General features: G+C 39.6%; 1 protein-coding gene across 1 annotated transcript in view; it reads right to left on the bottom strand.

Moving 5' to 3' along the window:
- LOC136883388 (nuclear RNA export factor 1) overlaps window positions 1–13,604 on the bottom strand; it is a 118,351-nt gene that overhangs the window by 35,729 nt on the left and 69,018 nt on the right. Inside the window, exon 9 of the mRNA XM_067155660.2 lies at window positions 12,253–12,289. Coding sequence (XP_067011761.2) covers window positions 12,253–12,289 — 37 coding nt within the window. The remainder of the gene's footprint in view (window positions 1–12,252; window positions 12,290–13,604) is intronic.

Here is a 13,604-nt window from a genome sequence, read left to right as displayed (position 1 = left end):
GGCAAGCTACAGACGAAGCCAGCAAGGCCAACACCCTGAACTCGCTCCAGGCACAGAAACTGGAGACAACAGAAGTGCAGAACTAGAGCTGTAATAAGGTAAGTTCAGAAAACATTCCAAAATCTATTAAGATGCCAAAAACGACTATTAGTATTCATAAAATTTGTCACACTTGCTCATGTCACCTACTCAAAATCATTGGCAAGTTTATGTAATGTTAACAATACAGTAAATATATAGTATGTTTTGAAGTCATTTAACAAAATCTGAAGTTGTCCTTGTAGAACAAAATATGTCATTCTATTATTAACGTGTTAATTGATGATGATTATTGTAGTTTAACAGGGGCCTAACAACTAGGTCGTCGGCCCCTAATGGTACGATGTGCAACAAAATGAAAATGAAAACTTAAAAATGTATCCACCAACTAGAATCTAAAACGAATGATGATGAAAAAATGACTGCGAGACAAAAACTAACAGTGGATCCAATACACAATGCCATAATTACTAGGATGATCCTTATTATCTACAGGGATCCAAAATCCAGGTCACCAGCCCCTCATATTGGTGCTAATCACTGTTAAAGCAGAACTATGGCATTCCTCCTATAGTGGTACTAATCACAGGTGACGTAGACTCAGGATGTTTCTCGCATGGTAATACTAATCACAAGTACTGTAGACCCATGATATGTACACACAATGGCAATGGCACCACTCACAGGTAACACAAAACGGTGTTTCGCACATTAGGGTACTACTCATAAGCAACGCAGAGCCACAGTGCTCCTAACATAGTGGGACTAATCACGGGCGCCTGTATTCCTGTGGTGTTCCTCACATAGTGGAACTAATCACAGGCCATGTATACTCATGGTGTTGCTCACATAGTACTACTAATCATAGGCAATGTAAACCCATGGTGTATCACACATTATGGTAACACCAACAGGCAACACAGACCCATGGCAGTTGGGCTGATGATGTTGAACTGTGACCGATTTGTACATCAAATTTTATTTCTCATTTGGGTGGAATTTTTATTACTTGTTCAGTGTTTGAAATTAGCAATTTAGTGATATATTTGCCAAAATTTAATAAAATTAGAAAGTAAACATATTTTGTTGTTAGGAATTCAGGTCCAGGTCTTATAAGGTGGCAGATGGTATTCGGGATTATAGTTAGAACATCAGGAAATGTGAAAGACAAAGAGACACACTGGTGGAATGATAGGGTAAAGATTAAAGTGAAGGAAAAGAAAATGGCATGGAAAGTACAGAAAACATCAAAGACTGAAGAAGAAAATATGTGGAGGCAAAGAATTTGACCAAGAAAGTAGTGGAGGAAGAAAAGAAGAACAGCTGGGCCTTAAACACACAGAAATTGAGAGATGATATGCAAGGCAGCAAGAAATTACAGTATGGTATCTTAAGAAACAAAAAGAGAGATCAAGTAAGCATCAGATTTGTGAAGGATGAAGGCGGCATAATATTAACAACACCAGAAGAAATAAGAAATAGATGGAGAAAGTATTTTCAGAAGTTGCTGAACATGAGAACTGATGACAATCATTCAATGGACGACTAGGAAAAGCAATTAGTTGATGAAGAAATGGATAAAGAAATTACAATTAATGAAATTAAAATTGCAGTAAGAAATATGAAGAATGGAAAAACTGCTGGAATAGATGAAATTTCAGTGGAGATGATAAAGGCAGCTGGAGCTGTAGGCCTGCAGTGGACATATAGAGTTCGAGAATGAGGTGGTCCCTGAGGACTGGCAAAAAGGAATGATCATCTCAATTTTCAAGAAAGGCGATAAGAAGTATTCAAGAACTACAGGGGAATTACTCTGATATCCCATGTTGCTAAAAGAATGGAGAGGGTACTGGAAAGTACGATTAAGGTTGAGGGTTGAAAATCAGATACAGGAAAATCAGTTTGGTTTCGGAAGTGGAAGGCCAACAACAGAACTCATTTTCATTATGAGACAACTAATGGAAAAGCAATGGGAGTATGGGAATGATATGGTGATGACATTCATTGACATTGAAAAGGCACATGACAGTTTCCCCAGGACTAAAGTTTGGGACAGTCTGGAGCAAAAAGGAATTGGACAGGGATTAATAAAAATTACCATGGCAATGTATAAGGAATGTTGTAGTTGTGTGCAAACACAAGTTGGTTCAAAATAACTAGTGGGTTGAGACAAGGAAGTGTTCTATCGCCAATCTTGTTTACAACAGTAATGGATGACATCATCAGAACAGCAAAAGCAACATATGAAGAGAAATGAACATCATGTTATTTGCAGATGATATTGTGATTTCGGGAGAAGAGGACATGAAGGTTCAAGAACAGATGGATGTGGTGAATGGGAAGATCAAAGAATGTGGATTGAAAATAAGTGTATAAAAGAGTAAAACTCTTGTTACGACTAGAGGGGAGAAAGAAGGGAAAGGTCAGATTAAACTTGCAGATAAGCCCCTGGAAGTAGTGGAGACATTCAAATACCTGGGGAGTGAATTAATGGAGAATGCTCGACTGGATGCTGAGATTAGTACGAGGATTCAAGCTGGAAGGTGGTTCTATCATAGTGTAAGAAACATGTTATGGGACAAACATGTGCCAATGGAAGCAAAGGAAACTATGTACAAGATGTATTACGTACCCATAGCAACTTATGGAGCAGAAATTTGGACAATGACAAAGAAGGATGAGAGTCGAATACAGGCAGCCGAAATGAAGTTCTTGAGGAGTATGATACCGAAGAATAGAAGAGACAAAATAAGGAATGAGAACATCCGGGAAGAAATTGGAGTGGAAAAAATGAATGATAAAATAGAGAAGAGCCGACTAAGATGGTTTGGGCACATAAAGCGAATGAGTGGTGAAAGAATGTCAAAAAAAAGATGATGGAAATGCAAATGCAAGGAAGGAGAGGCCGCAGACAACCACGATTGAGATGGAAGGATACAATCCAACACAGTATTAGAGAAAGTAACCTGGACTGGGACACACTGTTGGAGGAGGAGTGGTGGAAAGACCGAAGAAAGTGGAGAAGAACCATATTTGCCCCTACCCGGCTACAGCTGAATAAAGGGAAATGATATGACGACGACTTAATAAAAGTATTTCATTTGGTTATGTCATCTGGCTGTAACTTATTCACAGAATAAAACTTCTAGCACAGAAATGCAGTTTTATTTTGCCATTCACTTTGGGCCACAGCCTTCATCAGAACAACAGAGTTTTATCCTGTTGTTTGCATATTCTGTAGTCGAATTTATTATAGAAGACAACTCAAAAAGCTACAAAAATGCTTCAGTGCTGAATTTATACCCCTTTCAGACCGAGTACGCACAATTGTGCGGGTTCGTATTTTGTTTATCCCTGACCGTATTTGATGTTTTTTCGGCGCTAGACCGGACTGCAGTGATTGTGCGGGACACGTGGCGTCTATTTCAATTATTTTTAGTATGCGCTTCACCGCCAGGGCGAAGGAAGAAGAGTTTAAAAAGCACAGTTGATCGGCGAGATGGCGAGAAGCAGTAGTGCCAAAAGTAAGTATTTATTTATTGCGTTTATATTAATCTAGAAGCTTTACTGAATACCGGAATATATTCAATGAAGTGTGTACATTGGTTAGTGAACGTAAATTTTGAAGATACATCATCGTGTGATACGAGGTTTTGAATTTTGATACGCACAATTGTGTGGGTCCTTTTTTTCGGATGTTAGTTTTTATTTTGTAAAATAAACTACCAATATGTGTATTGAGGAGCATTTTAGTCAGTTTTTGACATACAAACAAAAATTCACGCCTCCAGTTTTCTTTCAGGTCTGAAAGGGATACTTTAAAAGTGCATGAAAATATGATCAAACGAAAGTGATAAAACCGCTAAAATTGTGCAACAGATAACAGCAATTGATTGAAATTTCTGATATTCTTATACTGGGCTGGTCACAGTTTCACGAGCTAGTCACACTGAAATATCATTTACATGTTAATTCTTGTTTCTTCTGTTTTAGTGGTTGCTGTAAAGCACCATATATATATATATTTTTTTTTTCAAAAGACATCAGTTCATGGTTCATGTTTGTGGGTTACTGTAGTCACGTCCTAGTTCGTGAACCATGGGCAACGGCTGAGTGGCCTAGTAAGTGGTCCTGAGAGTCGGGATACCAGTTGCTATGGAATGGGAGTGGGCATCTCGGACATATTCTGAGTCGTGGCCCTCCTTGTGCTCAGGCGGCTAGGACTATACAATTCACCGGTGGTCCATAACCCGTTAGAGGAGAGATCCTCACTTGGACTATGTGCAAGTAGGGCAGTATCCTGCTTCATGAATTTACCGAGCTCAGAACACTTTAAGGAAGCCTCGGACCTATGGGAGTAATGGAGTCCCATTCCCATTTGACAGGCGAGGGACTCCTTGGAAACAACTTGGCGAACGAAATGGAATTCGATGGGGAGCTATCAATATTAATGTGGCTTATGGAAGAAAGGTAGAACTGACTGAGTCAGCAAAGAGGATGCATCTGGATGTGCTAGGAGTAAGTGATATTCGGGTAAGGGGAGATAATGAGGAAGAGATAGGAGATTATAAGGTGTACTTGACGGGTGTTAGAAAGGGAAGGGCAGAGTCTGGGGTAGGGTTCTTTATCAGGAATACCATTGCACGCAACATAGTTTCTGTTAGGCACGTAAATGAGCGAATGATGTGGGTAGAGTTGTCAGTGGGAGGAATTATGACAAGAATTGTGTCCATGTATTCACCATGTGAGGGTGCAGATGAGGATGAAGTTGACAAGTTTTATGAAGCATTGAGTGACATCGTGGTCAGGGTCAACAGCAAGGATAGAATAGTGCTAATGGGCGATTTCAATGCGAGAGTTGGGAATAGAACTGAAGGATACGAAAGGGTGATTGGTAAATGTGGGGAAGATATGGAAGCTAATGGGAATGGGAAGCATTTGCTGGACTTCTGTGCTAGTATGGTTTTAGCTGTTACGAATACATTCTTCAAGCATAAGGCTATTCACCGCTACACATGGGAGGCTAGGGGTACCGGATTCATAATAGACTATATCTTAACAGACTTTGAATTCAGGAAATCTGTTAGGAATGTACGAGTTTACTGGGGATTTTTCGATGATACACACCACTATCTGATCTGTAGTGAACTAAGTATCTCTAGGCCTAGGGTAGAGAAAGTGAAATCTGTCTGCAAACGAATAAGGGTAGAAAATCTCCAGGACGAGGAAATTAGACAGAAGTACATGGATATGATTAGTGAGAAGTTTCGAACAGTAGACAATAAGCAGGTTCAGGATATAGAAAGTGAATGGGTGGCATACAGGGATGCTGTAGTAGAAACAGCAAGGGAATGCCTAGGAACAACTGTGTGTAAAGATGGGAAAAGGCGAACATCTTGGTGGAATGATGAAGTGAGAGCAGCCTGTAAACGTAAAAAGAAGGCTTATCAGAAATGGCTCCAAACAAGGGCCGAGGCAGACAGGGATTGGTACGTAGATGAAAGAAACAGAGCGAAACAAATAGTTGTTGAATCCAAAAAGAAGTCATGGGAAGATTTTGGTAATAACCTGGAAAGGCTAGGTCAAGCAGCAGGGAAACCTTTCTGGACAGTAATAAAAAATCTTAGGAAGGGTGGGAAAAAGGAAATGAACAGTGTTTTGAGTAATTCAGGTGAACTCATAATAGACCACAGGGAATCACTGGAGAGGTGGAGGGAATATTTTGAACATCTCAATGTAAAAGGAAATCATCATGATGGTGTTGCAAACAGCCAAGCTCATGGGGAGGAGGAAAATGATGTTGGTGAAATTATGCTTGAGGAAGTGGAAAGGTTAATAAAATACTCCATTGTCATAAGGCAGCAGGAATAGATGAGATTGGACCTGAAATGATGAAGTATAGTGGGAAGGCAGGGATGAAATGGCTTCATAGACTAGTAAAATTAGCGTGGAGTGTTGGTAAGGTACCTTCAGATTGGACAAAAGCAGTAATTGCACGTATCTACAAGCAAGGAAACAGGAAGGATTGCAACAACTATCGAGGTATCTCATTGATTAGTATACCAGGCAAAGTATTCACTGGCATCTTGGAAGGGAGGGTGCGATCAGTGGTTGAGAGGAAGTTGGATGAAAACCAGTGTGGTTTCAGACCACAGAGAGGCTGTCAGGATCAGATTTTCAGTATGCGCCAGGTAATTGAAAAATGCTATGAGAGGAATAGGCAGTTGTGTTTATGTTTCGTAGATCTAGAGAAAGCATATGACAGGGTACCGAGGGAAAAGATGTTCGCCATACTGGGGGACTATGGAATTAAAGATAGATTATTAAAATCAATCAAAGGCATTTATGTTGACAATTGGGCTTCAGTGAGAATTGATGGTAGAATGAGTTCTTGGTTCAGGGTACTTACAGGAGTTAGACAAGGCTGTAATCTTTCACCTTTGCTGTTCGTAGTTTACATGGATCATCTGCTGAAAGGTATAAGATGGCAGGGAGGGATTCAGTTAGGTGGAAATGTAGTAAGCAGTTTGGCCTATGCTGACGACTTGGTCTTAATGGCAGACTGTGCCGAAAGCCTGCAGTCTAATATCCTGGAACTTGAAAATAGGTGCAATGAGTATGGTATGAAAATTAGCCTCTCGAAGACTAAACTGATGTCAGTAGGTAAGAAATTCAACACAACTGAATGTCAGATTGGTGATACAAAGCTAGAACAGGTCGATAATTTCAAGTACCGTATTTCACGGCATAATCGTCGCCACCGCGTAATCGTCGCATCCTTTATTTTCAATACAAAAATCGGACTTTAAACCTTTAATTACATAATCGTCGCACGTCCAAATTTTGTTCACTAATCTGGTTAAAAGGTAAATAGAACTGCAACGTAAGTTGCACATGAATGCGTAATTTAAATACGTGTATGGTTTATGGGCAATTTGGCAACACAGTCACGTTTGCGACATGTTGCACAACGTATAAATAAATAATACCGGTATATGTACGACGCATGGCTTACCGGTAGACTATCGGCAGTTTGACAACGTGGTCGCGAGACAGTGTACTATTTATTCACCACCTACATATTATGAGTTCCCATTTGAAATACGTAAGGCTGTAAGTTATCGCTTATCGGCAACGTCGCCAGGAAATACCGGCTAGGTAGGTTGAATGGACCTCGAACCAGCCCTCAGATACAGGTAAAATTCCCTGACCCGGCCGTGAATTGAACCCGAGGCCTCCGTGTAAGAGGCAAGCACGCTACCCCTACACCATGGGGCCGGCTCCTGTGTTATTGCGCACGAAGTGAAATCCAAGACGATAACGCAGATTTCCACGGAATTATTCAGCCGAATTATTTACGATGTCTCAGTTGTCATCGCTAGACTCTTATCTTACTACTACGTCATAAGTGTCCGGGCATGGGATGAAAACTTTTATCCAAGCAATCAAGATAATTATTATCCAATGCTATTAAAGTTTTATTTTATAAACTCGTCAGTAATGTAATGTAAAATCATCAATAACTGGGAAGAAATATTAACCTAATTACCGTATGTTTAAAAGAAATTGAAAAAAATGAATGTTTGTTACTGACGTCTCGGAATACAGTCAACTATACAGTAGATCTACACCGCGCTAGCTAGAGCTCCGGTTTGCGAACTTTGCGCAAGCGCAGTAGTGTGTCGCAACCAACGAGCTAAACTGATAAATTGTTGCATGCTTCCTTGCTGCCTAACAGTATTGGCTGCTCTGGAATGGACAGATCAAAGATGCATTTATTTGTTTCAGATTTACGTGATTACTGTAGACATGTGTGCGTGAGAATTTAAGTTTTTAATTTGTGTTTTGGGTGTTTGCAGAAATAATTTGTTTTAATAGTGAACAATTACGGAAAGTCATTTATATCGCAAAACATTAACGTGTGAAGCATTTATAAGCGATTATGGGTAAATATAGAAACTATTCTGCGGGCTTCAAGCTAAGCGTAATTGCCTTCGCTGAACAGCACAGGAAGAGAGCTGCAGAAAGAAAATTTTCTGTGAGTGAAAAGTTGGTGCGCGACTGGCGGAAAGTAAAAAACAAGCTAAAAAGCACAAACCCTTCTAGACGCGCGTTTAGAGGTCCTAAAACAGGGAAGTTTCCTATAATTGACGAAGAAGTGTTTAGGTACGTCAGTGAAATACGTAACAATGGCTGCAGTGCATCATATGAAATGTTACAAATTAAGGGACAGGAGGTAGCGCGCAAACACAACATACCGGTAACTCCGTTTAAGGCGACTCGTGGGTGGATTAAGGGGTTCATGCGATGACACAATCTGTCAGTGCGAAGGAGAACAACACTAAGCCAAAAGTTGCCTGCTGATTACACGGACAAAATTGTAAATTTTCACCGATTTGTCATACGTTTGCGCAAGGAAACTTCGTACTTGCTTTCTCAAATCGGTAATGCCGATCAGACTCCAATCTTTTTTGATATGCCTCGCAACAGCACTATTGCGCTAAAAGGATCACGGAGTGTATTAATGAAAACCAGCGGTAGTGAGAAGTTGCGATGCACGGCAATGCTACCCATTACAGCTGACGGGAGAAAGTTGCCGCCTTACATCATTTTCAAGAGGAAAACGATGCCTAAGAATATACAGTTTCCCCGTGGAATTCATGTACGAGTGCAACCAAAGGGTTGGATGGACGTAGAACTCATGCTGGACTGGGTTAAAACTGTGTGGAATAGAAGACCTGGTGCACTACTAAAACAACCAGCTCTGCTTGTTTTAGATAGTTTCCGAGATCACCTCGTGAACGAAGTGAAGCAAATTCTCACTACAAATAAGACACGACAGATAGTCATTCCTGGTGGCCTAACATCTGCTTTGCAGCCACTAGACGTATGTGTTAATAAACCCTTTAAAGACCACTTACATCGATTTTACAACGAGTGGATGATGAGCGGCGATCAGCAATTGACGCCCGCCGGAAATATCAGGCGTCCACCCTTGAACTTGTTATGCTCGTGGGTGAAGAAGAGTTGGGATCTTATACCACCTGAACTAGTCTCCAAGAGCTTCAAAAGGACTGGGATTTCGAATGCACTAGACGGTTCCGAAGATGACGCAGTGTGGCAGGGAGACGAAGAATCTGATACTGGTATTAACAGAGGCGAGGACGGCGCATCAGATAGTGAAACCTGCGATAGCGACACCGAAGATTTGGAATAAATTGCGTACCGGTAAGTCCGCATTTCACAACAAAGCGATAATTTTTTGCAAGTGCAATATTTTAACTTTAATACTCAAATTAATGACAAATTAACTTAATACGTTCATTTTTATTTTCAGGTTGGAAAAACGTTCGCCGAATTGTTGCGAAAAAATATGAATTTTGTTTTAGACTATTTTAATTATTTTGATGTATAAACGCGAGTATTACGTGCATCTTAAATTTGTATCAAATACAATTTAGTTATAAATACATTTTTTGAGTAATACAAATACTGGTATTAAATATTCATCGTATAATGGTCGCACCCTACAATTTTGTTCGAAAATTTTGGTATAAAAAGTGCGACGATTATGCCGTGAAATACGGTATTTAGGTTGTGTGTTCTCCCAGGATGGTAATATAGTAAGTGAGATTGAATGAAGGTGTAGTAAAGCTAATGCAGTGAGCTCACAGTTGCGATCAGCAGTATTCTGTAAGAAGGAAGTCAGCTCCCAGACGAAACTATCTTTACATCGGTCTGTTTTCAGACCAACTTTGCTTTATTCATAAGTTCATAAGTTAGAAGTAACAGACATGAAAGTAGCAAGAATGATTGCTGGTACAAACAGGTGGGAACAATGGCAGGAGGGTACTCGAAATGAGGAGATAAAGGCTAATTTAGGAATGAACTCGATGGATGAAGCTGTACGCATAAACCGGCTTCGGTGGTGGGGTCATGTGAGACGAATGGAGGAGGATAGGTTGCCTAGGAGAATAATGGACTCTGTTATGGAGGGTAAGAGAAGTAGAGGGAGACCAAGACGACGATGGTTAGACTTGGTTTCTAATGATTTAAAGATAACAGGTATAGAACTAAATGAGGCCACAACACTAGTTGCAAATCGAGGATTGTGGCAACGTTTAGTAAATTCTCAGAGGCTTGCAGACTGAACGCTGAAAGGCATAACAGTCTATAATGATAATGTATGTATGTATGTATGTATGCAGAGATGCCAACTTTCAAGAGAGGTAATTCGTAATGCAGCCGTTAGGGCGGGGGGTCGCAGATTCCCCCCCCCCCGTAATCTTACTAACTTACGTATCATTTAATTTAAAGCTTGTAGTTCCTGTTTGGTAAACGTACGCTGGTGACATGCTTTTTCTTTTCGTATCATGTGCATCCTCTGCACTAACAGAGCACTTAACAGTTCGGAGTTCATATTAGCACGAAATTCAGTCTTGTTCTTCATCATGCGCATCCAAAACATCGCGGCTACACACACTACAAAACACGTATGAATGAGATTTTGAGGAAGGCATTAAACAAGGCCATTCTTCCGAGTATACCTCCCTAAATTTTTCAACTATATTTATTACTAACGTCACTAATCGCGGTAACGTAATCACACGTATTTTCCTGCACAAGAAATCGCTTCATTATTTCATTATTTCGCATTTCGTAACACACGATTAGCATATATCCTAGAAGAGCAATATATGTAAATTTGGCAACCAAAATCGCAATAAATACATCTTCAACAGTCACGCAGCACACAGTATTCACAATTAAACGGAGTTTGTCACCACTTTACCGCCAAAACAAAGACAAAAGAACTCGCATACTTGCATGGAAGTCTGATTATGTGACGAACAAAGACAACAACTCCGCAAGATATACCACTTCACAGGTGCCTATATTTCCGGAACTGGAAGCACACACTGCGTTCGGCGCGTGAAAACTCGAAATATTCATAAACGAGGGACAGGAAAGGGGTATAAATTATTACTGAGAAATCCGAAAATAATATTCTTAGAATTCAAGCCACCTTGTGTTTTCTTTTGAACACTTCATACACTTAGATTTAAAAATCAACAAAAAATCGTAATTTGTAGTGTGTGATTCGTAAAGGCGTAATTATGATGGGTAATTCGTAATTATTACGATTAAATCGTAATAGTTGGCATCTCTGTGTATGTATGTAGACATCAGTTCACAGACCGTGAATGGCCACAAGGATCCTGCATTTTTACAATTTAGATGATGATAACTGAAAATATATTTTTTTTAAATTGTATCAATTAGGAGTAGTATAAGAGATGATTTAAAATAGTTACTCAATCTTTTATAATGCCCACTATAATCTTTTCCACTGTTGCGTGTCAGATTCCCAGCTTTCTCACACATGCTTGGGTACACTGCCTTTGCTTGCAAACAGCAGATCCATCACAGGCGAATGTTATGTCTCTCACTTGGATATGGGATGCATGGTTCGTAAGTGCACTTCTTTACCATGGGATAAATCTCTTTCAAACCAGATGGTTGGAGCAGGAATAACAGCTGGTGATGGATGGCAACAATATCTGGTCTTCTGCTGGACCCTGTGGAAGAGCTACAGTGTACTTCTTCATAAACTCCACTTCAAATCTCTTGGTGAAGAGACTAAGATTGCTCTCACTGTGTGAGGATGGGTGTTCCTTTATTACATCTAAGTACTCAGTCTACTCAGGACCAGATTTCCCTTCCTTTAGTTTTATCATGAATTTTCATACACTGTATATTTGCTGTCTTTGTTCAGGAACATCCTCTACTTCTCCCTTTCTCGAGTGTTTCTCAAAGCAAAAACCCATTTCTGAATATTATTTTTGAATGTGATCCTGTCCTGAATGGTGACCTGTGTACTGCCAAGATTGCTTAAGGTTTTCTTTGATAGGTATCCATAGTTCGGACGGAGTTTCTCGTAGCACATCAATATCTTGTTGGTCAGTTTGGTTGAATCCATAGGTGTCGTTTTCTTATGACATCAGTAAGGGGTTCGATGTACTGCTTGTGATTCTCTATTTGCCATCATGATTCTTCCTGGGTACTAATATCTTCTGTATGAATCTGCTGCATTATCAAAGCTCAAGTTTAGGCTGGTCTAGAACTAGCATCTCTGCAGCGCACAGTACCTGGCAATCTCTATGAAAACAACACAACTTATTGAGTACAAACCCAGAGTTTATGATCACTTACCAGCTTCATCACCTTCGGAAACCTCTTCCTCACCTCACTGCACAAAAGGGAGAATCTGCATATCTTTATCAAGTTTAAAGAGACCTGTAACTATCTCAGACAATATTAAAGTACCACAAACTGCATCAAAGTCTTTCCTCTTCCAAGCAATCAAAAGGCTGAGAAACTAGTTTCTGAACAGAGGATTAAAATGAAACTACCTAGAAACCACTGTCATTTACAGAACAGATTTCATGATTAGTCATAAGGTAATTACATTTACAGAAATTCACAAGAATTGCATATCATTTCAATAAGCCAATATCAAATTTGAAAACAAATTATTTCTTTCATTGCATCTTTATTTAACAGTGCACATGTTATATAAAAACAACTAATTGCAAGTTGTAACAGCTACAAAATGAAGGAGAATTATACAGGGAAAAAATTCACAATCTTCAGAAAGTTAATAAGTTTCTTGACCCAAAACACACTTACTCAGCACTTAAAGCAGTTGCGCAATAACTGCAGCAAAATTAGTTTGTAAAACATGGATGGTTCTAATATCAATTCCAAAAATTAAAAAAACATTTACAATTTTAGAAAACTGGGAGATGGTGGAAGGGAAGTAGGAGGGGGCTGGAGACTACAGGAGTGTAACAATTCACTGAAGACTGGGCAACATTTTGTCATACAGCCCTCCTGGCATGCATTGTTACATTCCATATGATATAGATGTGTTACCTTTGTGATCTGAAAAAAGGTTTCTTCGAAAGTGCATCAACCATTTTAGCACATATACACCGCTGACAATCTTCACCTCCAACCAGCAGAGAATTGGTATAGACATGAACCTAGTGCCTGCTAGTGGGAGCGAACGACATCGTTCAAAACTCCGCACTGTCATCGGCCACTGGTTCTGTCGTGTAACGATGATCTTCTTGCTTCCGACGTTCCTGCACTCACATTCTGCACCATTTACAAGTGGTGGCAAGTTCATCTTTTAAAGAAAAGAGATGGCTTCCTTCCAAAGATGAAGAAAACTAAGATGGGAAAAGGATTCAAAAGGTACCTCCCAGTCATAATTCAAATCTGTATTCAAAATATCAATAGTGCAACTCATGAAATAAAACTTCTCCTATATCAGAACCATGCATGTTACCATTATAGAACAATATGCATTCTGAATATTGAACAATGCAGTTATGAGAATTATGCTGAGTAAAGTGTTCTAGACATCAAGAAAAATGCACGAGTCATTATAAGAGATAAAGGTTCCATTTTAAAAAAATACTAGCATATACATTTGTGAATTTTTATCCCTGATAGAGATTGTGCAATTCACATACTGCACTGAAGATTATTGATATAAC

This window comes from Anabrus simplex, chromosome 11 (assembly GCF_040414725.1).
Source record: "Anabrus simplex isolate iqAnaSimp1 chromosome 11, ASM4041472v1, whole genome shotgun sequence".
In the NCBI taxonomy this organism is placed as follows: Eukaryota; Metazoa; Arthropoda; class Insecta; order Orthoptera; family Tettigoniidae; genus Anabrus; species Anabrus simplex.
This window is presented reverse-complemented; position numbering and strand designations above follow the sequence as displayed.